This window comes from Falco peregrinus, chromosome 5 (assembly GCF_023634155.1).
Source record: "Falco peregrinus isolate bFalPer1 chromosome 5, bFalPer1.pri, whole genome shotgun sequence".
NCBI lineage: Eukaryota > Metazoa > Chordata > Aves > Falconiformes > Falconidae > Falco > Falco peregrinus.
Window position 1 is genome coordinate 111937479 of NC_073725.1, and position 26678 is coordinate 111964156.

General features: G+C 36.9%; 1 protein-coding gene across 4 annotated transcripts in view; it reads left to right on the top strand.

The window, feature by feature from the left end:
* The window catches only part of RAF1 (Raf-1 proto-oncogene, serine/threonine kinase), a 44183-nt gene that overhangs the window by 12433 nt on the left and 5072 nt on the right, over positions 1-26678 (top strand). For 3 of the 4 annotated variants that reach the window (XM_013300697.3, XM_005239321.3, XM_013300696.3), the window contains 13 exons: positions 6456-6671; positions 7548-7660; positions 8710-8812; positions 10295-10452; positions 11401-11499; positions 12927-13080; positions 16586-16613; positions 16704-16831; positions 17800-17917; positions 21812-21896; positions 22887-23063; positions 23693-23739; positions 25087-25205. In XM_013300697.3, coding sequence (XP_013156151.1) covers positions 6465-6671; positions 7548-7660; positions 8710-8812; positions 10295-10452; positions 11401-11499; positions 12927-13080; positions 16586-16613; positions 16704-16831; positions 17800-17917; positions 21812-21896; positions 22887-23063; positions 23693-23739; positions 25087-25205 — 1536 coding nt within the window. In that variant the 5' untranslated portion in view covers positions 6456-6464. The remainder of the gene's footprint in view (positions 1-6455; positions 6672-7547; positions 7661-8709; positions 8813-10294; positions 10453-11400; positions 11500-12926; positions 13081-16585; positions 16614-16703; positions 16832-17799; positions 17918-21811; positions 21897-22886; positions 23064-23692; positions 23740-25086; positions 25206-26678) is intronic. The other variant, XM_013300698.3, reaches the window with a different exon arrangement.

The window sequence follows — 26678 nt, forward strand, 5'->3', positions numbered from 1 at the left end:
AAACACAGTTTGGGGCTTTCATCCATACTTGAAACAATTCAAGCATGAGCAAGTTCAGAATGCAAATAGGCATGTGTCTGAGAATGTACGTACAGTTGATTGAAAGACTTCGGGGGTTGGGGGGGGTGGGTGGGGGGGAGGAAATGCTTGTCCAAGGTTTCTTGTCTGTGAGAGAAATGGGTGACTGATACTGGAATGATCTGTGTGGAAAGGACAAACCAAACTGATCTTCCTAAAAATTGATTAGGAAAAGTAGCCTGGAGCCATTCTAATCAACAGAGGAGAACAGGCACAGAGCAACCAAAGGTACAGATGGTTTTGGTGACAAATACCTACTGTCGGAGCCCAAAGTACAGCCTGTTGCAGCCAAGTAGCGTGACTTGGTGGATGCTTACTAAGCAAAGTTGTGCTCTGAAAGTTACTGTTAAATACAAAAAGGTGTTCATCTTGCAAAGGATTAATCAATCTGAAAGCCTGTCAGACTGAGTTGTATTGCTTGTGTCCTCCTTACTGTAGAACCCAGTTGCTGGAAAACCAATGTTACTTTTTTCCTTAAATACTTCAAAGTATTAGCAGCATAATGGCTGAAGTAGTGACTAGGAAATGAATGGTTCAGAGAAAAAGATTAGAAAAGATACTTCCAAGATCTGAGGCAGAAATTAGATGTGTAACCTTTCAGTATTGGTTGTTTTTTGGGTTTTGTGTTGTTTGGTGGTGTGGTTTTTTTCCCTGAACAATAACATTTCCTTCTGTTAGTTTGTAAACTTTTTTGGTCAGTTCTGTTAGGGGGAGCTTGCTTTTTGGTGTCGATTTCTTAAAATGAAGGACATTTCAAGGAAAATGCTGACCTTGTAAATGTATGAGTTCTGGTTGGGTTGTTAGATGATCCTAGTTCATGCCCAGCATTTATGTTTACATGGATCACAGCTTTATTTATTAATATAGGAATGGGTCCATATTTGTCTTTTACTGCTATGAAAAGCTACCTTTAAAAATTACTGCTATTTATCACGATAGGTGCATGTTTGGTGTAGGTTTCTTTCCCCCCCCCCAGACAACTGGTCACCCATGCAATACTAAATCAATTGAGAATTGCTGTATGGGAGGGGAACAGAAAAGACCACAGGTGAATGTATTATTGATCTTTTTGTGTCAGAGGTGAAAACTTTCCTTACAAGCAACTTTTAAAGCTTACATTTTCTAACAAAAGTGTTAATTTTGAAATGGATTCTGGGTTTTGTTCTGTGGTGTTTTGCCTTTGTATATGTATTTCATTAAACAGTGTGACTATTAATTGTGTGGCAAAAATGGCAGCGTGTGTGTGTTGGGAAGGGGCACTGTATTTACATTTTCATTAAAAGTTTTGGTGTTTGTTTCAGAAACAAAGGGAAAGGGCAAGGAACCTGAACTCAAGAGGAGAGGAGTTTAGCTTTGTATCCTGTGAACATTCAGACTCCTTCATTGCCAGTTTCAGCATTCCTTAGGGAGACAGACAGGAGTTTTTAGCAGTTCAAACTAAACACTTTTTGCTAGTCTTGGAAATAGTTAAAGTAACTTGAAGTATCTTTTGGATACGAGTGAATGATATGTGTATGATTTGAGTGGATATGAGTGAATCATCTGTAGGAATTTGTTACTGTCAGATTGCATGTTGCATAGCTGTTTTGTGCATTTGGTTTTAATGTGTGTTCAAATGACTATCAAAACCAGTAATTATGCAAAAAGTACTGATGGGAAGTGCAGTCTTGATCACAGTGTGCAGTATACCTATGGGAGGTGGAGGAGTAGTATGAGGTTATTCTTTTTTTTCTGCTCAGATTGAATGTTTAATATGAAACAAATCATTGGTTTCATAGCAGTACTTGGGTCTACAAGGGGACTGATACACTTTAATATCTCCAAATGTTCCTTGAATGCTGCTTTTGCAGTTTTTCAGTTGTAGGCACACTATTTGAAGTAGTTTTCATGAAAGTGAAGAGTTGCAGGAAGAAAAATTTTAAAAAAATTAGATACTTGAAAACATTCAGCTGGCAATGGATTGTTTGAGCATGGCATAAACATAATTCTGGTATCTGGTAATGGTTATATTTCAGAAACATGCTTGTAACTCATTTAGAGGAAGAAAAGCTAGTTTTTCTGGAATAGACAAACCGAAATTATGTATTTATAAAGGCATCACTGTAAAATCTCATTTATTTTAAATTGAATTTCCCTTTGAAACATATCTGACATCTTTTCACTAGAGCGAATTGGTGTAAATCTTGGAAGAGCTGGAGAAAATAAATGTAGTTTCTGTAAAAATAGCTTTCATCAATTGCTGGTTGGAGCAAAAGACACAAAATGAATAAACAAATCAATGCTAGGGCAGCGTGCATGTCTTACCTGTTAACGTGGCCAGAAGGTGGACACACTAACCTGTGTCCTAGGACATAGTATGTCCCTTTTGCTGCTGTTTGGTCCTGTGGTTGGTGTAGAAATCATGTGCATGTGAATATTATGTTGTGTGATTATATTTAAATCTTTTTTGTCAGTTCGAAGCTGGTCAAGTGGTTGCCATGCTAATTCTCTTACCTTGTATCTATGTATGCAGTGAGCTGTTTGAGTTCAAAGTGGATGTTTTAGTATATACTTATGAAATTTTTTAAGCTATCTTTCTTTACATTAGAAGGCAGGGGAAAGGTCTAATTCATTTGTAAATTGCTTCCTATGAAGCAGCTTTTATGAATGTCTCTGTTCTTCCAGGATAATAATTTGGAGTAAGAACAGTGACTAGGTTTGGGAAGTGAACATGTCCAGTGGCTGCCCATGTGGTATCAGTCAGGCATTCTTGACTGGACTCTTCTTGGCCTGAGTGGAGAGGTACTTCTGAGGACCTGGAGCCTCCTGCCATCCCACATGAGGGTTGCCTCTGAATAGTTGCAAAAGTTCACAGCAGGACAATTGATTTCTGTTTCTTTACAAGCTCTACCTTACCAAGTGCATGTGCTTGCACCATAGAAGCCAAGAGCAGGTTTAGCAACTTTTCATCATGGATCCTCGGTCTCTCCTTAGGAGACTTCAAATAGCTTTTTAAACTTCCCTTTCTTCTCCTCTACCTTTCTACCCATAGGCCACTTGCAGATTGTTGTCCACTCCAGGCCAGATCTGAGCCAAGTTCTCATCTTCTCTCTTCAGTGGTGGTTCCTTCTTGAGGTGTGTGAGTAGAACGCAGAGCCTTCAGCTCAGGCAGGAAGGAGGCCTAAGGGTGGCATGTTCTAAATTTGCCTGCTGAGGTCAGGAGGTGCTGTCATTTTGTAGAAAAAGAACTCTCAACATTTGTGAGCAAACCCAAGCTGCCACGGAGACAATAATCAGCTGCAGCCAAAAAGGTGGCGAAAATGTGCTGGTGAAGCATGGTGGCAAGAGAGAGCAGGGCATTGCTGGAAGAGTGGATTATGCCAAACGTACACAGTCCTAGAATAGCCACCATTTACTTGAGGCAAAGATCATAAGAGTGAGAAGCATGCAAATGCCTGATCAAAGATACAACTGACGTTGTATTGTACAGAAGGCTGATAGCAGTTGCTGCCTTTCTGACAACCTCAGAATGTGTTTCTGGCATCTTCTGTGTTCTACAGTGTGCAGTAGGCCTTTCATATTTGGACAAGAGAACACCGTAAGCGCAGGGAAGTACCTTTTTTGGTACAAAGCTTAGCTTTTGTCAAGGTGTGGATCTGAACTTTTTGTCATTTCCTGTTTTCTCTTGAAGTTTTCAGGAAATGTTGACAGCATGTCAAAATATTAAACATAAAGGCTGTAACATTAGGGTGTTGTCAACTTACAGCAGCAGCGACAGCAGTGAGATTTTGATGGTTGCCCCTCTATTCCTTAACTTACTCAGTCGAGAAATCCAGTTGAACTCCTCTTGTTTTGCCTCATGTGTTACCCAGAAGGGTGAAATGAAGTAGGGTTCCCCAGAGTGGGTAAGTTAAGAGGAGGAAAGAGAACAAGCTGTCTGGGTTTTATCTTGCTTGCCCCTCTTATCAAACAGTTTATCTCAACTCTGTTTTTATTGTTACCATTTAACCTGTTGCTCTTTGAGCTGTCCATATGCACAGTTGTTGCAACTGAATGTAACTTTTTTCACCTTTCTGATTCTTGGCAGTAGGGTAATGCATATGAACTGCAAGATGGTTGTAGTTGCTTGTGCATGCTGAACTCGGTTGTATTCCTGAATTTTATCTCCCCTCCTTTCTTACTTGTTCAGAATGTCTCTATGTCTTCCTATTCCTTGCTCCCTTTTTTCACAGCGCAAGACTGTTGTCATTTATGTGCCATAAATTAAAACAAAATAAAAATAATATCTAAGTATCTAAATCCTATTAGATTTCAACTGTATATTGAGTTTGAAGTCGTTACTGACATTTAAATATTTTGAACCTTTGAACAACTGGAGCTGCACAACTGATGGATTGGTGCAGGAATAACGACGACTGATAGGAGAGGAAGAGAGGGTATGCACCCTGTCAGGGAAAGAAATGTTCGTGAAATATCCAAAAGATCCCGTTGTAGCAGAGAGCCTTAAGAGGCCCCAAGTTCTGCAGAGTTTGCGTGGGAGGGTAGGTGCTTCCTATAAACCAAACCTTTTTCTTTTAAGTTTGTTGTTACACGTTTCCTTTCTAGCTACTAGTCGGATCTGGGTTTAGGGCTGTAGCAGTGTGAAGTACTTGGAACACTAGCTAAGGCTTTTCAGAGCTGTGCTGTGAGAGAAAACACTGTGAAATTCAAATTTATCCTTCTGGGCATCCCAAAATGGACACTTAACACTAGTGGAGATCTTTTTTTTTTTTTTTTTTTCTTTCTTTCTTTTTTTTTTTTTTTTTTTTTTTTTTCTCCACACGAATTCCATTACGTTGGCTCTTTAACAAACATTGTTGTCTTGTCTCTGACATAAGCACGTGAATGTTTGGGATAGGAGGAGTGTGGTTGTTTTTTTTTTTTTTTTTAATTTATTCTTCTTATTTGCATGGGTGCTACACAGAAGGGCATAAGGAAGTGAGTTGGAGGGTTCAAGTAATTTGCAACAGAGGAGGACAGGACCATGAAATTAGACTTTAATAGATGCTGATAGGAGTGTTTGTTAGTGTATATTGAATTGAGTTGTTAGTGATTTCAGGGGAACATTATGGGTCTTTCAGGGCAAGTCTTTCCTGTACCGTAAGGGGATGGAACTAGGGTTGCTTGGCAGACCTGTACTCTGGCATTTCTTGACTGATTTGCTCTTCGACTTTGCAGCTTTAATACGACTTTCTTTACCTTTCATACAGGTGAACAGGGATATAGGTGGTGTGCACAACCACTGAAGACTGATTTGGAAACAGTCTGCTAACATGACAGAAGATGTGCACTTGCACTATGTAGTTCTGAACATCAGTTTCTTGGATGTTTATAGAGGGATGCAGTTTTATGGAGGAAATGAATTACCATGCCTATTTTCACTGTTCCTTTTTTCTTTTTTTTTTTTTTTTTTTTATTTTTGAAGGCTTCGTAGTGAATCTAACTACTTGGAAATTTAGTGGGGAGTATGTTTCTTTGTTCAAAACTGTCTCAGACTTTGATTTCACTTAGTTTTGAACAAGATGGATTTGGAGTATAATTTGGAGTTCAAGCTGCATTGAAGTTGTGATAGCTGGGGAAGAAAAATACTGGTACTTTTATCTTTGCACCTGAGTGTGCAAAAATATATTATGTGCTGATTTGGAAGTGTGCAGAGGGGGCTGTTCATGTCCCTTCACTGGCAGAGGTTTGTGCTGAAATGTAATAGAGCATAGTGTGTGTGGGTTTTGACTTTTTTTTTTTTTCCTGTCTCATACTGTGTAAACTGTGATACTAATAAAATGCTGTGTATTTTGTTGTATACTAAAAATACGAAACTTGCTACCTTTTTTTTTAAAAAAAAAAATCAACACTGCCCCCTCCCCCCCAAACCAAAGCTCCAAGATCACTGATAAAAATACAATTTTCTCAATGAATTTTTTTAATTATAAGTCTTGATGGGCCTCTTAACAGTACAGTCTGTGCTAATTGTTTGCATGCCATATCTGCCTTACATGACTATTTTGGCCTGCATCTAGCCACTTTTCTGAAGGCCCCTCAGGCACTGATTATTTAAATTAACACGATGGTAAAGTGCTTCTGTGATATCAGCGGTGCAGTGAGAAGAATTATGTATATATTTCTGATGATATGTTCATGTGCAGAAAGTCAAATGCTTTCAAGACTCAGGCTAATTTTGCAGATGTGGGTGAACTGTACCATGTATCTGTAGGTTGATCGTGTCACAAGGGAGAAGGCAGAGCAGTTTTCAGATGCTTTCAAAAGAGGCTGTGAAGTCCATTGTCTCGGGAAGAGAGAATACCACTGTATAGCGAAGTATGTTGTAATTTTCCCTGACTTTCTCAATTTTTGTTTCTCAGACTGCATCAATGGAGCACATTCAGGGAGCTTGGAAGACGATCAGTAATGGTTTTGGACTCAAGGATTCTGTCTTTGATGGCCCAAACTGTATTTCGCCTACTATTGTCCAGCAGTTCGGTTATCAACGCCGAGCATCTGATGATGGCAAAATATCAGATACTTCCAAAACTAGTAATACCATTCGTGTTTTCTTGCCCAACAAGCAGCGCACGGTGGTAAGTCTACATTACCTTTGTGTAAGAGACATTGTACTGTTCCCTTTGCTAACACTATGGCAGGTATGTCAAGCTCACACAAAGTCTTATTGTAACTAAGTGCGTTGTCCTCGGTTTGTTAATTCCAGAGGACATATTTTGAAAACAGTGTGTCTGTATTTTGAGAACCTGTATTTCCCTACCTCAGTGCTGTATTTTTCCAATACACATGAGCACGATACTTTACTCACTGTCTTTGAATGTTAAATACGTAGTTGGCTGACCTAAACACTGATGCCTGCGTGAAGTAAAATACTTAGTCATTGCTGTCACCATTTTCTTCACTTGGATGGTCATAGTGAAGTATGGTAGTTAAAGCTGAAGTGAAACTTCTTGAGGGAACGCTTCTATTGGATTTCTTGGAGTTCAGTAGACTAATAATAGTCTTATGCCAAGTTCTCTGAAATCTAAATTAAGCCTTTTTCTACACTTAAGGTAACTCCATTTGCCTGCATTTCTGTTACTTTTTATAGGCTACCAACTTGTATGCATGCTGTATAAAATCCAGTTTCACAGAAATTTAGTAATTGTAAGAAATGGAAACATTATAAAATGGATTCAAAACTTCCTTTACATAAGCATGCAATAGTTACGTTTGTGGCAGAAAACATGCCTGCCTGGCAGGTTGGCCTAATGTGTGGCAAGTGAAATCGGAAGGTGCAGCAGTCTCTTGTTACATCATACAAGCATTTTTATTTATCTATTCATTAACTTCAAAAGTGAACAGCTGTGCAGTTTTACTCTAACTTCTAAATAAAAAAAATTAATACTTTTTGGGTCCCAAAGCTTAACCAAATTCTGTAATCACTGACTAAAACTTTTTTCCTTTGGCCACAGGTAAATGTGCGAAATGGGATGACTTTACATGACTGTCTTATGAAGGCACTTAAAGTAAGAGGTCTGCAGCCAGAATGCTGTGCAGTTTTTCGACTTCTTACTGAACCAAAAGGGTAAGAGTCTGGAATGTTTTATGTGAAACTTTCAACTAGAGAATGTAATAATCTTGGGTTTAGAATAGCAGCGTTAATGCTTTCTTCCTCTCTCACTAGTTTCTTTTTAAAAACACAAGTTGTTTGTGAACACTTCCATTTTGCTTTCTTTACCCTCCTCTAGGGCAACTCCTTCAGCTTCCTGGGTATTAAAAAAAATATTTTTGTTTTAAATCTAAGTATTAAAAATGTTCGAAATTGAGGGGTACGCTCAAGTGCTTGTAGTGTTCTTGCAGAGGCTTTTGTCATGCTCTAGTTGAAATGATGATACGCCTTTGTATTCGAGATGTGTTTTTCCTCTGCATTTGTAGTTGATTAAACTTCAGTGCTAGTGATTCTTAGCCATCACTTAAATGAACATCTCCTTTGTGTGCTCAGTTTTAAGGCTCTGCATTCCTCTACAACTTTTCAATGTTTGGATTTAAATCTCACTTCAGATATTCCTTATTTTTTGTAGGACCGGGGATGCTGCTATTAAATACCAAATGATTCTTTTACAAGCTGAGGGAGTGAAGGTATCTCATGGAGTTAATACATTTAACTTCACACCTCTTAAGGCTTGGGCTTAATGCTCTTTTAAGCCTCAGTCATGAGGCAGTCATTTGTGGGTTTACTTCTCTATGTAACTGAGTCCATTCTGGGGTCACCAGTAACTTCAGTGCTGAAGCACGTAATATGGCTTTCATGTCACTAAGTCTGCCATTCATAATTTCTTGTTTTGTTTATAAGGGTATTTCTGTGACTCGATTACAGCTTCTAGGTGTCTTATTTCGAATAATCTTTATATCTAAATGACTTTTACGTTAAAAAATAGGAAAAGAGGTGAATTGCTACATTTTCAAAGTTGCTTCTAATTTTTTAAGTGAATATAGCTCACTATAAGAGGGTAGCCACGCTTTTTTGTATTTGTTTTCAGTTCACTCAAGAAAACTCACAAAACATAAATCATTGATTAGGCCAGCTTTCTTACCTCCTAACTAATTTTGTTGTCCCCATTTTCTTTCTTTCAGAAAAAAGGTGCGTTTGGATTGGAATACAGATGCTGCCTCTTTGATTGGAGAGGAACTGCAAGTGGACTTTCTTGATCATGTTCCACTCACTACACACAACTTTGTAAGCTTTTTATTTTCTGTATTTTGATGTAAATTGTGTAAATTGAACAATGTATTCAACCAAAGGATGGTTTAGGCATTGGGTACCTTTTGGCTCTAAACACAAGGTAGGGATTTCAGCAGTGATGACTTGATTCCTTCATCCCTACTTCCCACAGATTAGATTGGCTAAGTATCCATTTGCAGTGAAATGCCAGGATTCTATTTATGTTTAGTGATTCTTAGGTGTCAGAGACTTTAAAAGCTCACATTACACGTATTCTTCAAAGATCTGATGATTGCCACTTTTATTTTATATAAATACCTACTTCTGTAATTGTCATACTAAGATACCATGTCCTTAAAGTCCAGAACCAGGAGATAATTTGCATTTTCAGCCTCTGGCTCATCAGTCAAGAAAGAGTGGATAAGTCTGGCGGCTTTATTGGACTGTTGGTAATTGTGAATGTACAGGGGTGCTGTTAATTCTGCAAGGTCATAATGTTTTGTGAACTAATGCTGCCTCGTAATTTGAGAGAGTAGGTTTTTTTGGGGGTGGGGGCAGCATTGAAGACTTTAGATTTGTAGTTTCTTCTCAAAAACAGATTATTTGCCCAGTGTAGAGCAAATAGAGAGCTGCTGTTTGGTTTTTTTTTTTTTTCTTTTGTGAAGAGATAATGCCTAACAGTTTTACCTGGCATTACTTTGTTCTCCCTGAGAAGGAACTCTGTTCCTATATTCTAGCCTTTTTGTTGTTTTGTCCAGAAATGTATTGTGCCAAGTGGCAAAACTAAATGATAATCATTTAGATCCATTAGAAAGGTTAGCATTAATTTACAAAAACTGGAAGTAGCTTTACTTTTACATTTTTAGAAATCTGGAAGATGTCCAGATCTGGAAGAAGCTCAGGCTTTGAGGCTTCCTCCAACAGTACGCTCCGGAGGAAGAAACCCTTTGGTCCATTTTAGTGTTTTTTGGTTTTTTTTTTCATATTTCAGAAGCCTTAAAATAAATGTTAGATGTCATTTAACAAAGTAGAATTTCCTGAACCTGTTGTATTTACTAAGGAATTTATTTCATATGCAGGAGGTATTGGTTAGTCATAAACAGACAACAGGCATTTTGATGAACAAACAATAATTAGGCAGTTCTTACAGTCTAATCCTCCTTCACTTTGTGATACTAAAAACTTAATTCTTGGCCCACGCAACTCTTACCACCTTACTGAGTGCACAATATTGACAAACACTTTTCCTTTTTTTTTTTTTTTTTTTTAATTTAAATAATTAGATAAACAAAGCCCTAAATGTTTGTAAGCTTTCCAGGTTTCTAACCAGACTGGAAATATATGCAAGAATACTCAGTTGTGGTTTTAAGTTCAGTAGCACTTTGGGGGTACTGAAACATTTTAACATGGTATTTATTTATGTCAAGCTCTGAAGTTGTTAATGTCGGCTAATGAAGAGAAGCTAGTAGCTTGAATTAATCGTTTAATGTTTTCTAGGCTCGGAAGACATTTCTAAAGCTTGCTTTCTGTGACATCTGCCAGAAGTTCCTGCTAAATGGGTTTCGGTGTCAGACATGTGGTTATAAATTCCACGAACACTGCAGCACTAAAGTTCCAACCATGTGTGTCGACTGGAGCAATATCAGGCAACTCTTGTAAGGACTGTTCCTTTTTAATAGCAACACTAACTCTCTGTGACAGACAAGCATTGTTTTTTTTTTAATCTCATTATAGAGATAAAGTTGGATTATTGGGGTGTAGTCATTTTCATTGGTATACAGAACTTGTGTATTGATTTCATGAAACAGTCAGCAATGGTTGTCTACTGCCAGGTGAAGAAGGCCATTTACATTAAATGCATTTTGTTCTTGCTGTAAACTTTAATATTCTGGGACAAGCAAACAGTTTCTGAATGACCAGGCAGTTGCTATAATGCCTGCTGTTTCAGCAGAGTAATAGTAATTCCTCTAGCATAACGCTTCTTTTGGAAGGAAAAAAGGTCATGATTCAGTTGGTTTTTAGCTGTTGGGAGCGTGAGTGTTCAGAACTAACACAACTTTTGACACCCTGTTGAAAATGCTTGGAATGATGAGAAAACTGAGGAAGGATAATACTTTCCTAATGTTGATTAGAAATATGTTAGAAGAAGTTGTTTTATGCAAAAGTGTTAAAATCTAGAACTGATTTTATGTGTCTTGGTGAATGTTTTTTTTTTTTGTAACGGAACTTGGTCATATAGTTATGTATTTTCTTATACTGACCGGTCATTAGAGTGTAAGATGACTTGTGCCACTCGATGCTACCTGGTTTTAATAGAAATATAAAAAAATTGGTGTTGAATACCCTTCCAGGAAAATCTGAGGTTTGATGAAAAAAGATTTGTATCATAAGTTTAGAAAGAACACGTAGAAATTTTCTTTGGGAGTCTGAAGTCATAGTTTTCAGTCATACCATACGCAGAGGGAAAATACTATGTATAAGAATGCGTTCATGAAGTTAATTATGCTGGAAAGAAACAGCCCTTTAAATTTTCAGCTTTCAAGAGCATTGTACAGGAGGTAGTGTAGCAGTTGAAATTGTAATTGTTTTTGTTGATATTTCAGATTGTTCCCAAATTCAAATATCAGTGACAGTGGTGTCCCTGCACTACCTCCCTTGACAATGAGACGGATGCGGGAGTCTGTCTCCCGGATACCTGTTAGGTAAGCTAGTATTTCCTGTCATTTCTGTTTTGGGAAATACAGTCGTTTAAAAAAAAACCCCAAAACCAAAAAACCCCAACTCCTCAAAAATAAAACAGTCGTATAGAAGGTTGGGACAAATGTCCAAGAAGGCAACACCACTTCATTGTAGGTAATATATAGTGACCTTCCTTGTTCTGAGATTCAAGCAAAAAGTGATTTGGGTTTATTTTTAATTTTTAGTCTTAAGACTTTAAGAGAGTGTATTAAAGGTTTTCTGGGGACCTTTGTTTTCCTGCTTAAGAAAATTCAAGGCTCCCTTTGTTATTTTTGTGGATTAATTTTATTTGATCAGGTGGTATACATGTAAGGGTTTGTAACTCGTTTTGCATGACTTGCATACATAAACTAAAATAACATTCTAATGTTACGATGACAGATAAGAGTTTAAAGAGAGAACAGTGGAAACTGAAAATATGTTCCTCAAAGAAAATTCTGACACCTACAGAGAACATTCCTGTAGTTTTAAATGCTAGAATAAAAATTGCTTTCCTTTCAAAGGGGCCTGTCTTCTGATCCTAATTTATGCCTGTATTCTTTTCCTTGAAATTCTAGAGGCTGGAGAGGGCAGGCCATCTTTTGTTTTTTCTACATCCCTTTGAAAAATCGTGGCCTTTTCAGGAATGAGGCACAGAGCACGTAGCTGACTTGCAAATGGTTCTATGCATTTATTTATTTATTTTAGTGGGAACTGCATCAGGAATTGATCTTATGTTCTCTTTGCCATCTTACTCTATCTCCAGTATCGTTGAACAATGACTCATTAACTTGATAGTTTTTTAAGCTTTTTGTGAAGGCTGGATGGTTTCAGTTAAGATACTTGTGTGATTTGGGATGAATAAGGTTTGAGTGACCTTAAGTTGTGATTTATAACTCTTTGTTGAACTGGATTCTAGTGTTGGCCTCCTTTTAACTGGTATTGGGTTTCACGACTTCCTTGCTGGCTGTTCTATGCGAACCATTGAACAGCCTTGCAAACCTTTACAAATTCAGGGCTTAGCAGTAAAAGTAGCTCTTAAGCTGTGCATTTAACAGCGAGCAGTTTGTTTAAATTTCACTGATCTGAATTAATCCAGCAAAGCCAGTATTTTATCAGCATATTAAATGTGATTTGGTGGGGATTGAGGTGAACTGTGGCAAAATTTATAATGGCAGAAACAGACATGTGAGCTGACAAGATCTTCCAAGATTTTTAATTTGTTTCCTAAGTTAAGCTGAGAATGATTCAGCTGACCAAATAGTTTAGTTAGTGTGCAAGTCCCAACTTTTTCTCTGTTTGGAATTCTGCATGTATTGCTTTTGGACAGGTTACATTGAACGGTATTTTTCAATTGCTAGAGGGGAAAAAATAACCACAACTTTCATTTTCTCTCTTCTTTCCTTCTCAGTTCCCAGCACAGGTATTCTACACCTCATGCCTTCACATTCAACACATCAAATCCTTCCTCTGAGGGCTCTCTTTCCCAAAGACAGCGATCTACATCCACACCAAATGTCCATATGGTTAGCACTACAATGCCTGTAGACAGCCGGATAATTGAGGTAATACTGGTAGGGAGGGAATAGCATAAAGTTAAACTAAAATTGTGACTGGCCATCTGAAAGTCACTGGTTGGTTTTTCTTCTTTGCTTTCTGTCATTTGCTTACTGTTTGCCTTAGTTGGCTGAGTGATGAAGAATATAGGTGTCGTGTTTGCATAGAAAGTTACTAGTTTGTTCTTGCTGTCTTTATCAACTCTGCTGAAGTTCTAGGTAGATTTTTGGTAATTAGATCTGTAAAGATGTGGGGGGAGTTTTAACAATCAAGTTTCACAGACCTGAAAAGAAAATAAGTTTAGTTTTGCTGAAGAAATGCTTATTACACATGTCTAAAAATGTTCTTTCAAACTTAAAATACGGGTTTTTTTGGGGGTTGGTGTTTATTTTAAATCATACCACAGGTACTGCAAGGCTGCGTATAGTTCTCAGAGTTGGAACACTCGAGTCAAAACTTATTGGCAATATGTTTTGTGTTATACCTTTATGGAATTAACAGCAGTTCCAGGCTTGTGTGCTAAAGCCGTCTGTATCTGAGAATATTTCTGCTGTTACTTGCTTTCAAGCACTTTCTCTCTTTTTTTTTTTTTTTTTTTTTTTGCTTTTTTTCCCCCCTACCTTTGACAGTAGTGAGAGACAGCTCTTTGAAGTCAGGCCTGAAGTGGTTGGTTGTTTTGTTTTGTGATAACCTTAGCAAACTAAGGGAGTGGTGTTCAGGAAAGGCTTGCAGAAAGCAAGTGCTGAACTGCAGGACTTCAGAGAGTGCTGCTGTTTGGGGTTTTTTTAGCTCTGGAATAGTTTTTTAAACTCTTGAAGCCAGGCAAAAGCCTTCGACTGCTGAGTTCACTTGTGTCTTCAGCTGGTAGTTTATAGGCTTGTGGGAAATGTGAAGATTATCTGAAACGTTCTAGAGAAGTCCTCTGGACCTTTGGAACTGAAGACAAGTGCACTGCAGCCCTGGGAAGGTTTTTTTGGTTAGAAGCTTTTTGTCAGCTGGGATTTATGGGGAAAGATACCTTCCCTTTCTCTTCAGTTTTTTTAGGCTTACAGCTGTTTTTTACTGCTTCAGAAGCCTGGCTGACGTTTTTTTACGGCATGAAAAAATAACGAATCACTCAAAAGAGAATATGAACTAACTTTTCGTATTAATAGTGTGATGAGCCTTTACAAGGAGACATTGCTTTGTTTATGCATAGCAGTAAAGACAGAAATACTTTCTGTTCTGGCTCTCCAGAATATGATGAGGACTAAATAAAAATGGCTGTCATGTCTTAAAGGCAATAGCTCCTTTTCCAAAAGGCTTAAAAAGAAATGTTTAAAAAAAACAAATGCCACAAAAAAGATAGTAGAGACCTCCTAGTATGACATGAGAAAGACCACCTTAATAAAGTGGTTTACCAAAGGATGGGTACTAGTGAATGTTTGGGTCTGAACAGGAATAGTTACTTAATTTTATTGCACTTAATTATTATATATCAAACAAATTAGGTTACTTTTTCTTTCATTTATCCTAACATTTAATGAAAAAAAATATTTTTTTATACTTCCTCTCTTCTTTTCTTTTATCTCTTACTGTCTTGGCCTAGAATAACAGCCTGAATGCTTCTCCCAGTTCCTGGTGCAGACGATTTTGTTTGAGGGGAAGAGTAGGTATTTTCTCGGTGCCTGTTGTTTTCTTGTGATTAACAGGATTGCTATAACTTGTAAGCCGTGGCAGTGTCCACATGAAAGTTTAATCTTGAGTTGATGAAAATCTTTATAGCATGTTTATACTTAAATATTGAGGACGCTAATTGGAAGGGGCGAATTGGTAGAAGAGATTAATTTTTAGTTTAGCTGGATGAATCCATACTGGTCTGAAATTTGGTGTGAATTTGAATAGGTTTGGATTTAGAGATGCATTTGGTCACACAGTTTTTAAAGGAAAACCTTCTCAAACACATCTGTTGTGTGGCTTTTTTCTTCTGGAAACTATTTTGTTAAATATAACCGTACAAACCCCTTAGATTAAGAACGTGATGTACTATTTTTATTTCACGTCAAAGTTGACAGACTACAGCACTGTGAGTAGGATTATTTGTGTTGTAAGAACAACTCTAAAGAACACTGGTTTTGGTTCATTTGCTGTGGAATTTGTAAGCAAAAAAAGGTATTTACATCGGTATTGAAGTTCAAAAATATCTTTTTCTTAAATAAGAATTATGTATGTACAAGTATGAGAACAATATTAAATTTAGTTATCCTTTGCCAGCTTGCTTGAAAGCAGTTAATGTTCTCAGGCTGATGTACAAAACCCGTCAACTGTAATTAATTCAAGTTCTTAAAGATTTTTATTGTCCTCAAAATGGACAAAAGTAGTAACTTGCAGGAGTTCTTTTTTGGTAGTTTATGTAGATTTTAATTCATTTGGGTGAAGAGTAGAGATACTATGGAAGAATACTATGGAAGAATATAGAGTCAAGTTTGGGAGAATGCAACTAACTAGCTAAAATTATATATTTCATAAATGATTCTTTACTAAGGATAGTCTGAGTTAATTTGAAAACCGTATGGTGGAATGTAGGCTTGTTTTGTCTTCCTATGAAATCTTGCATTTATTACTCTACTAATCAGTTGGAAAGTTTGAATTGACTTCTATTAACTTTGACGGTATTTAACATTTCTGTAGTGCATGTTCTTGCTTTGTACTTACACAGTACCTGGATATTTTACCTTTCCTGTATGTACTTTGGGATAATACATAGCAGGTGAGAAAAGTTGTAAAGTCATGTTTGTCAGAGCTTAGTTTATCTTGTGCATGGCTGTAGAATTGTGTTGTAAAGTGCCTGTGGCATGAGGTGAGAGTTGTCGCACTGTACCAACTAGTGACCTGTGTAAGAATATGGTTTGCAAATGTCATCAAACCTTAATCTGTGGAAAAATGTTTTGAAAATTAGATGTTTTTGTATTAGGGCACTAGATGTAGTCTTTTTTTGGGGGTTGAAATAGTATGGTAGAGGTATTTCAAAATGTTTATTGACTTGGAATATTTTAGGGGCTTTTAAAAGTTTTCCTACTTGTAATCCAAAACCTTTTTGAGAACTTGTCCCTTAGAGATAGAGGACCATCACAGGAGCTATGTTCAGGTCTGAAATAAAAGCATGTATAAAAATCCAGTGGTGGGAATGCAGATAGTATTTCTGGTGTTTCTTCTTGTTCTGTGTCCTTTTTTTTTTTTTCTTTTTTTTTTTTTTTTTTTTCTCCTCCTCCTCTCCTTTTTTTGGTAGTCGTACCTTTCAATATACTATGAATATTTTTGATGTTTTGTAAGAAATCATGGATTGCATGGGTTTTAGCATATAGGATTCTTGTAACTAGAAAATAGCCAAGCTGCAATCTTTTGGAGAGTGTTGGTCAATACTGTATCGCACTTGACCAAAACCATCAGGAATTATTTCAGTACTATTTCTGCTTGTTCCTTTGTATGCTTTCATATATTTATTAACTTCATTATCTGTCTTCTGTGTTTTAGGATGCAATTCGAAGCCATAGTGAATCAGGTATGGTTTTTACAAAAATAATTTATAATATTATTCTGTGTGTATTTTCTGGTTCGTGAATTGTTTTTCTTCTGTTTTTTTTTATTTAAGCCTCACCCTCTGCTCTGTCTGGCAGTCCTAACAATATGAGCCCAACCGGCTGGTCTCAGCCTAAAACCCCAGTCCCAGCCCAAAGAGAGAGAGCCCCTGGATCTAATACACAAGAAAAGAACAAAATTGTAAGTATGGTAATATTTTTTTTAAAAAAAGATGTTAAACTGTGCTGGGGGTAGTGGTGTGTTGAGATACGTTTCTGTACTTAAAAGGCAGTAAAAGCTGATGGTCATCTTGGATTGCTCTATACCATGTGTATATAATAGCAGTATAATGTTAACTACCTTGGAAAAGATAGCACTATTGCATTGCATTATAAATACCCAGAACAGTGTGTTCTGGATTGAAAATTAATTTCAGACAGTATTGTGAAATTGTTTTTCAGTACAGATTCAAGGACTACTTTTCTAAATCTTCAGGGGCTGTATCTTTTTTACTTTTTTAGTCTGTTTAAAGTTAGCCTTATTATCACTATTTGAACCATGTTGCCATAGCTTCTATAGAAAGCAGATATTGATAATACCATTGTTTCCCAATAAAATTAGTCAAAATATCCCAGAGAAAAAAAGATTTAACAAAATGAGAGTTTTCACTCAAAGGCTTGATTTAAACTAATGGGCAGGGGTAAGGAAAGAAAAGATAGTATAATAATGAATAATATATGTAATTTTTTGAAGGCTTACAAGATTTAAAAATGAAACTACAGTTGCTTAGTGGGACTCAAAGTTGTTAATCACTTAGATGTTTGAGAATTCTGCTCTCATCATTTGTGTTTCTTTTTAAATATGTAAATGAGTTTTAGCATCGTGATTTTGAAACAGTAAGTTTCTTAAGTATTTCAGATGTTTTTAGGTAGTTGCTTATAAAATATTTGTTCCTCTTAAGATCTAAGACCAAGGGGTTTTTTTGTAAACAAACCCACCACCCCTCACAAATTGAGGCAAGAACAAAAGCCCAAACTGCAGGACAAAACTCTCAAGGTTTCAGTGCATCTTAAACTTGTATGATGGAAGTTATTTCATTCTTGGTGTGTGTATATATAAAATATTTGTTTAAATACTTAGAGTAAAAGCCCTGTCGATTTTTGTTCCAGAGGCCTCGTGGACAGAGAGATTCCAGTTATTACTGGGAAATAGAAGCAAGTGAAGTCATGCTTTCTACCAGAATAGGGTCAGGTTCTTTTGGAACAGTTTACAAAGGCAAATGGCATGGTAAGTTCTTGACAAGTGTTACCATATTCTCAAAATGTTGATAGGGTAGGACAGCAACCTAGAAAAAGGTAAAATTGTTTTAATGGTGCTATGTGCGTATCAACCACCAAAGGTACTAGGGGAGAGATACAAATTTCCTGATACCAGTAGTGGTGAAATGAAGGCAAAGAACAGACATCAGAATCTGAATCTGACAAAATGCCATCAACATGCTCACTATATTGCAACCAATGTTTTCTTTATTACAGTGTTCTACAACAGCTTGTTTTCTGAAAAGATTTCACGTTCCATTAAGAGGATTGAATTAGCAGAGTTAGCTTGGAATTTTCACAGACTGATGTTAAATTATATTTACCTTTTGTTTTAATACCTCTATGGTTTAATTAGCATACTTACATTCAAGGTGGCAGGGAAGGGAAATAAGCATAAATAGTTTTTTTTGTAGAGATTTTCTAAGGGAAAAACAGTTGATGTGAGACCTTATGATATAAAGGTAGCTAGAATACTTTGAAAAGAGGCACACTGCAGAACTGCAGAATTAGTTTTGAAATTCAGGGCTTGTGATTTAAAAAGAAACACACACAAACCCCTCCAGGGCCTAATTGTCATAAAATAAGCTGACCAAAAAAAATCTGGAAACTTATCTTCCACTCTCTATTTTAAAGGAATAAATACTTGCATGTCTTAAAGCCCAAATATTGTTAGCATCAATGGAAGGACTATTCTTATGCTAAAAGTGATATTCATGAACAGTTAAACTGATTTTCATTATGTAAGTAAAATGGAACACAGAAATCAAGAGGAAAAATAGGTTAAGTAGGATTTTGCTAAACAGAATAATAAATGAGAATTTCTTGTCAGTGTTTATTTTAATAAAACAGTTGCAGCTCCTCGTCTTGTTAGGATGTTTTGGAGTGTTAAACAGGAGATGCATGGAGCTACACGTTTAGAAAGAACCCTCAGCTGTGTGCAGAAGATGGCTGTAGAGCTGTCTCCTAACTCAATATTGATAAGATTGAATATCTTATTGTAGTAACTGTTGGTAGTTTTCCTGATTTCTCAAGAAAGTCAAAGTTAAATTACTAACTTATTTTTTTTAAGTCATTTGCGGTGTGGTCTTAAAAGATTTAAAGGTTTATATTTCTTGCAAATCTTTTCTGTTTAAAATAAAACTGGGAGTTCACTGCACAAATTAGTGAAACTGCAGACTTTTTTGTAGTAACCTATTCTAATAATACAAATGCAGCAATAAAAACGTCTTGGTGAAGCTAAATGAAATTAATTTGAAGCGGGCAGGTTGCTGCAAACTTAAGTAGAAAGTCTAGATTAAGTTAGAGATGTTGGGTTGGGTTTCCTAACGTGCCCAGCTATGAAGGGCTGTTTGCAATGAACCTTTGGAGAGCACCTGTAGAAGACTGTGTACAACTATATGCAAACCGTTTTAGGTTTCCAATAAGTTTCCCTGACTTCAGTCTTCCAAAATAAAAATGAAGTGTCAAAGACAGTCTTGCTCTGAGGAGCGCGTGTCTCTTGAACAGGTATCTTGCACTTCCATATTTTTCCAGATTGTTCTGATGGTTAAGTACTAATTTTCATATTTGCACCGCTTCTGTTACAGACCCCATTTGGATCCTGTAGTGTCCTGTAGCATGCTTCTAAATTTAAAAGGCGGAAAGAGAACCAAGGCAGTTTAAATGGGTTGGAAGACTACCTATCATAAACACTCACATTTCCCCTTTGACCCTGGTAATCAGTTCTAGGGTTTTGGTGGTTGGGGGGTGGCGGAAGCTGATTTGTCTTCAGATTGCTGCTAAACAAAACAAGTGCTATTGTGTATTTGTTTCTGTAGAGAAAACTGCTTGGGAAATGCCATCAAGCCTAAAAAACGTGGCACCTGATTTAGTTAAGAACAGTATACGTCGTCTGTGGAGCAAGGATCATGATAGAGAATATATTGAAAAATAATCTGAAAACATGTGGCCTGTAATCAGTGGATGCTGCATCCTTGCCTTGTGTGGGCATAGCTCGTAGCAGTAGACTTCAAGCATTGGTAGACCATTTATTGGTCTTGCATTGCGTGTCAAGAGGAGTTGCGGTAGAAACTGGCTGGTTTTGAAGCCTGTGATTTTGGTAGTCACGTGAAAGAGTGTAGTCTTTCTATCAGTTCTTCTCCTGTTCCAGCCTGTAAGCAGAGACATCTGTAAATGACAAAACATAATGCATACTGCAAATCTGTGAGATGGTTCTCTTTATGAACATGCTAGAGGATGAAATAGGAAGTGTATTGCATTTACTGATGTTAAAGGAGGAAGATATAAATGTATAATAATGTGTTCAATATTTGCTCATCTTTGACTTCAAATTATACAGCAAATTAAGCAACTGGTAACTACAGTGGAAGATACTGCAGTTAACTCAGGGTGCCCTGGAACTTTCAAGTACCAGTTCACATACCCTTCTTCATTGGCAACTTTTTTGTTTTTTTAATTAGGCAGTTAGTATTCCTAATGTATTCAGTTGATCATTATATTCTAGAGACATGCTTAACATATTTTTCACGTATATCTTTGAAGAGGCCATATTAAGAAGAAGAAAATTAGTGATTGTGTGGTAGCAGAGAAATCTGCCACTCAGGATTTTTTAAATGTAGGTGATGATTCTGTAATCTTAAGTGGCAGCAGCCTTTAAAACTATGGGATAAGCCTATGTCAGGAGTACAGCACCTCTCAAATCTTTTTACTGCATGTGGACTAAAATCTGAAATTTCAGTTTTCCTAAGCTGCTTTTATCTTTCTGTGACAGTGTCAAGGCAAGTTTAATCCCCCTCTTGAATTCTAAAATGTGGTCCCTCGATAGTTAAAATGAATATGATACTTGCTTCTTTCACTGAGGAATCAGTCGGTCTTGCTTTCAGTGCTCTTACTTTTGTTAGAACAGTTGGCTTCACTCCACTATTGTACCTTTTTTGAATCAAATCAGTTCCACTGTTTTCTGGATGTATGCTGTAAAGGCTTTTACAACTTCATTCTGTAGAGACAGTCTCCAAACAGATAGCACTGGGTCATCATATATTCCTCTCTGTTACCCTTTAACAGATACTGAAATTTAAAGCAAGCACTGACAGTGGAAGTGAATCAAATGAAGATTTTAAGTAAAACTTTGAAATGTATTAGCTTAATAGTAAGGTAGTCGGCTTCCCATAGTCCCCAAATTTGTTATTGAAATACTATAATCAGTTATATTGTTCATGATTTCTCTGCTATTCCTGGATAATTTATCCTTCTCATTCCTGAAATTTAGCAGTATTGAAATCTAGAAAGTTTGGTTTTTAAATGAAGCTTATATTTTAAAAGGATGTGTGTATGTACCTATATGTTGTTTTTATAGGTAAACATATTAAAACTTTAAGATCTAAACTTATATATACACCTTTGTATTTTTATATAATTATGCTGGCTAAAGCTGGATAGAAAAAAGGGAAAGTGATGAAACTTTGGATACTGTTTGGAAGCAGAGAGACACTGATGTGACTGCTTGAAATAATGTGCTGAGAATGCACCTACACTAGAATACCTTCCGTGTCTATTTGAGATTTTAGTAGCTTCATATCTTGCAAAAAGAACGTGTAGTTCTAGCCAGGTGTAGCTGTTAAAAAAAATAAAGGGAACAATTGATGACTTCTTCCATTAGCCTGAAATTCAGGTAAATGAATTGCTTGATACTACAGGCGTTTGTATGTCTGCAGGAAAGTCATGACTTGTGTACAAATTAGTAGAGGTATCTTGTGCACAGATTAGGAATTTGAAGTGTACTGTGTGTTAATGTCATTTTTTTTTTTTGGGGGGGGGGGAAGCACTGCATTTAAAGTAATTTTTATGGTAAATGTATTTTCAGGGGATGTAGCAGTGAAGATACTAAAGGTTGTAGACCCAACCCCAGAACAGTTCCAGGCTTTCAGAAATGAAGTGGCTGTATTAAGGTGAGTTGGTAGTTTCGTTGCTAAATTCTGTTACTTCAAGTTACTGTATTTGACTGCTACCCCTCCTGTAAGCAGTCGTGCCCAATATTCTATGTTTGATAAGACACAAAAAGCAGAGATAAAGAATAAAAAAGAGAGAATATAGTGATACTTCTGAATATTGTTGTGGAGCTCTGAGACAGCAGTCATAATTCAGAGTATTTCAGTGGTTCTTCACTGTTTCTGAAAGTTGTCCTTGGAGATAAAGCATACTAATACCCATAACTGTTCAGGTCACATTTGGTATGCAGTAAAAGGTGACAATTAATAAAGTCTGTCATAATTCTCATCACTGGACAGAATACTTGAACTGTACCTTTTAAAATTGCAGCATAATTCCTTTTTTTAATGTATACTCTGATCTACATAACTATTTTCTGCTTTCAAGTACTGTTTTTGTGGTGTCCAGTTAACTACCTGTAATGTTAATCCTGAAACTGAACCAGAGTACATAAGAATTCTCTTCTCATCTGTTAATTTCTTCGCAGTTTATGACCCTTTTGTTTCCTATTGAGGTTCAGTCTTCTATCTACGTTTTTCACTTTTTCACAGCTTTCAGGGTCATTTCTGTTATTCCAGTAACTTTTTCTAATACCACTTGCAAGCACGAGTCTTGGTTACTAATTTCAAAACCTTTGAATTTTCATGACACCTTTTTTCTAAAGGCTGATTTTAAATAATTTCCTTGGAAGTGAAAGTATTTTAACTAAAAAGCAGAAATTCAGCTGACGTTGTTTAAAAAATATAAATTGGCAATTCTGGTGTATTTTTATTATTTTTAAAAACAAACCTTACACACACCTCCACCTAGCAAAAAAAATTGCAGGGAACTTACGTTTTTGGACACAAAGACTGAAATAGGTTCCTTCAGCCAGGAATGCATTTTTAAAAGAATTTGATAACGTTTTTTGTAAAGATACTAATTTCTCTTTCTCTGCTTCTTTCTATTAGGAAAACTCGGCATGTTAATATTTTGCTCTTCATGGGCTACATGACTAAAGATAATCTGGCCATTGTTACGCAGTGGTGTGAAGGAAGCAGTCTGTATAAACACCTGCATGTTCAAGAGACCAAGTTCCAAATGTTCCAGCTCATTGATATTGCTCGGCAGACGGCACAGGGAATGGAGTGAGTAGGATAAACAATGCTGGCTATTTTTGTTCTTGGAATGGTGTTTCCCTTCTCTTCCCCAAACCCTAATATGCAAAGTTACTGCACTAAAATAGTAACAAGGCACAATGGTATATCAAGGAAAGATTTTGTGCAGCCTTAGTTCAGCACTGTTGTGTGCATTCTTGCTTTTGTTAAGTATCTTTTTTCTTACCTTAGTTCACGTTAGACCACTAGTCATTTTAGCAGTCACTTGTCTCTATTTTATCATCTTTTGTAGCTTGAGTTCTTACTGCAGTGCACTGGATCAGATCCTATTTTAAACATAGAATTATTTTTTTTCTTCCCTGTATTGCTTACTGTAACATTGCAGTGTTTGGCAAACACTAATTAATACTTGCGGTGCTTCTGTGAGATGAGAGGATGGCTGTTCCTGCTGTATGCTTACAGGGTTCACAGTTACAGGATTATTTTGGAAGCATTCTCCAGATACCTGAGCTGATACAGTAACCACATCACTGGTCTTTCAGAACATGTTGTAATGTTTGTAGCATAGAAGATGCTGTCATTGTCTGATGCTGTCAGTGCTCATCCGAGTTTGTGGGAACAGCCTTCGTAATGGCACTTTTCTGCTTTGTCTTTCACAGCTATTTACATGCAAAGAATATCATCCACAGAGACATGAAATCCAATAGTATCCTTTCCTAACTTCATCGTATTTCCTTTAACGCGAGAGTGATTTGTTAATACAGAGCTTCCTGGGGGGTTGAACTAGCTGTTTCAAATGTATGTAACTCCTAACGAGTAATTCTTGTTGATTGGTAAGAAATTACTTTTTAGCAAGGACTTTGATAGAACATACGTGCTTGCTTACCAAACTGTTGTGATAAAGATGGAAAACGATGTGCAACAGTTGCGCTCCAAAATTGTCTTTTTTTACTTGAGTGGTGTTGATCCAATTCTGTTACCCAAACCCTGTATTGGAGAGGAGCTGCACTCTACCTGACGGGAGGTATGTGTGCACATGTGGGTTTTGATACTATTTCCCATATATTTTTAATAAATTTAAAACACTTTCACATGACTAGCAGAAATGAGGCAAAAAATCTTACTTTAAACTCAACAAAAGACAACCTTTTACCACTGTATTTCTTGCAAAAATATTAATTTAGTAACATATATGGAATAAAAATGTTGGAAACCGATGTCTTTTGCCTTTGAAAATGACTGCTTTTGAAATTGCCAAGAAGAGCATCCTTTGAGCTAGCAGCATGAATTGTAACTTCCTTTCGTAAAGTGTGAGCAGAATGTTTTGCAAATGTCATCATCAAAAAAATAAGCCAAATTTAGTAGTTCCATAATGTAAGAGGATTCCCATTTTCAGTTAAGCTAGAAAAATAATCATTTTAGTATATAGGAGGTCAGGAGTTTGGATTCCTGATAATGATGACCATTTTTGTGACATAAGTGAACTCTTCTCCTGACATGGAAATGAGAACTAGGGAGTCAGTCATGTTTCTATTTCTGAATCTGTGAAGCAGATACACACATCTGTATTATTTGTATTTATTTCCAGTTCAGATAGTTAAACTGTAGCTAAATAGATCTGCCAGACAGCTTTATGTAAATAGATTTTGTTTCTGCTCTTAATTTTTATTTAGTTTTCTTTTTTGAGTCGTGATGACTTCTATGTTGTTTCCTTGTATGTTTCTTGACACCAGTTATTTAAGTACCTGCAGTCACTGCTGTTAATTAACATAGTTGATTTCTGTCCTAACTCACCATAAAGATAAATGTGCAAAATAATGCTGAAACATCTGGTCTTACTTAGTCTTAAATGTTAACTCTGTAAATACAGAGGCCATAGAATTACTTTTCCTGTGTTTAAGATACAGCTTGTAGCAGGTTTTAATAAAACAATCAGCAATTTGGATGGTTGGCTTGCATTTGTGATAACCTAGCCAGACATTTCATAATCATGTCAGAAAACTCGGAGTTGTTTAGTCAAGTTTTCTACAGAATTTCTTTAACAAATGTTTAGATATATTTCTTCATGAAGGCCTCACAGTGAAAATAGGAGACTTTGGTCTGGCAACTGTAAAATCCAGATGGAGTGGATCTCAACAGGTGGAACAGCCCACAGGTTCAATCTTGTGGATGGTGAGCAAAACATTTCACTGCTTATAAATAGCTGGGTTTCATTCTGTTAATACATGTTTTGTTAGTTGAACGCTATCTTAAAGCTGTAGATCTGAATGAATCGACATACGCTGTTAGTACAGTGTAGACATACTGTTCCAGTTGTAGGACAAGTTAAAACTGAGGAATGAAGGGCTGGAGTGCTTACTTGTCCAAAGTAGACACCATTCACCTAAGGATTTCTCCTTTTGATTTTTTTGGAGTAATTTTAAATATTTAGGGCAGAGACAGGGCTGTCAGTGGAACTGGAAGGAGCTGTTCCAAGGGAAGAGGAGAGCCTTTTTCCTGCTGTAATTGTGCCTTTCCCCAGATGGGCTTGTCTAACAGGCTTTAAAATGCTTAATGGTGTCTTTGTGGGATTCTTCAGACCTGCCTTTCTTCATCGTGGCCTCTTCTTCCCCTGCTCCCTGCTCGGGACCTGGCAGCATCCCTTCGCGCAGATGCTGCTGATCGCCATCGGGCAGCTTCGGCAGGGGGCTAGGGACAGGGTGGGGAGTGCTTCCAGAAGCGTGGGAGTGAGCTCAGGTCATCTTTGGGGCTGTGGCAAGATGTTTCATACATACCCTGATGCTGCTCCTCACCCGGCACTGGATGGCTGCGGGAGGTTCTGAGGCAGCTCAGGACCGTAGGTGAAGGTCAGTTGAGGTACAGAAGTTTTCAAGTTCTGCTGGAAAGTTTCTGGAGTTTCTTTTGGAAGTAGTACTGCCCAGTCGTCGTCTGAGAGGACATTCCCAACAATTACCTTTGTTTAACTTCTGCCAGAACAATGCAGTTCCACAATTTTCCTTCCAAAATTCACCTGGAGAAAATCTATTGAGTAACTTGTCAAATGTGGGACTTCGTTAAAGTAAATGGAAAAAGTGGTATAATGCCTGTTACAAGGTTAAAAAGCATCATTGAAATTATGCAAGAAAGTCTTACTTGGCACTCTCAGTATTTTCTTGAAGTTTCACTTGACCCATGTTTGTTAATACTTTTGCAGTTTATTTAAAATTCAACATGTACACCAACCAGCAGTATTTTCCAGCTCCCAGGACAGGGCACTCAGCAACACTTGTGGCAGGTACTTCAGGGAAGTGTAACCAAATAAAACTGAGTTGCTGAATGCTATGTATTAATACATTTTAATTCTTTCAGTATTTACCACTGAATGAGCTGCAGGTGTTACTTGAAACAGGTTTTCCTTTTAAAAAATTGTTCTTTATTACTAGGCTTGCAGCCTTCATTGTTCCTCATGTATTTGCATTTTGAGAAAAGTCAGGAAGTGTTCATTTAGAATATCAGGATGCTGATATTTTTAATGAACAGACCCAGATTTGTTTATGACCTATAAAATACGCAAATCACCTGAAACAAAGTTACAAAAGCAGAAACCAGTTTTTCTTTAAAAAAGATACATAAAAAGCCAAAGCTTTTTACAGCTTTCTGTAAAAG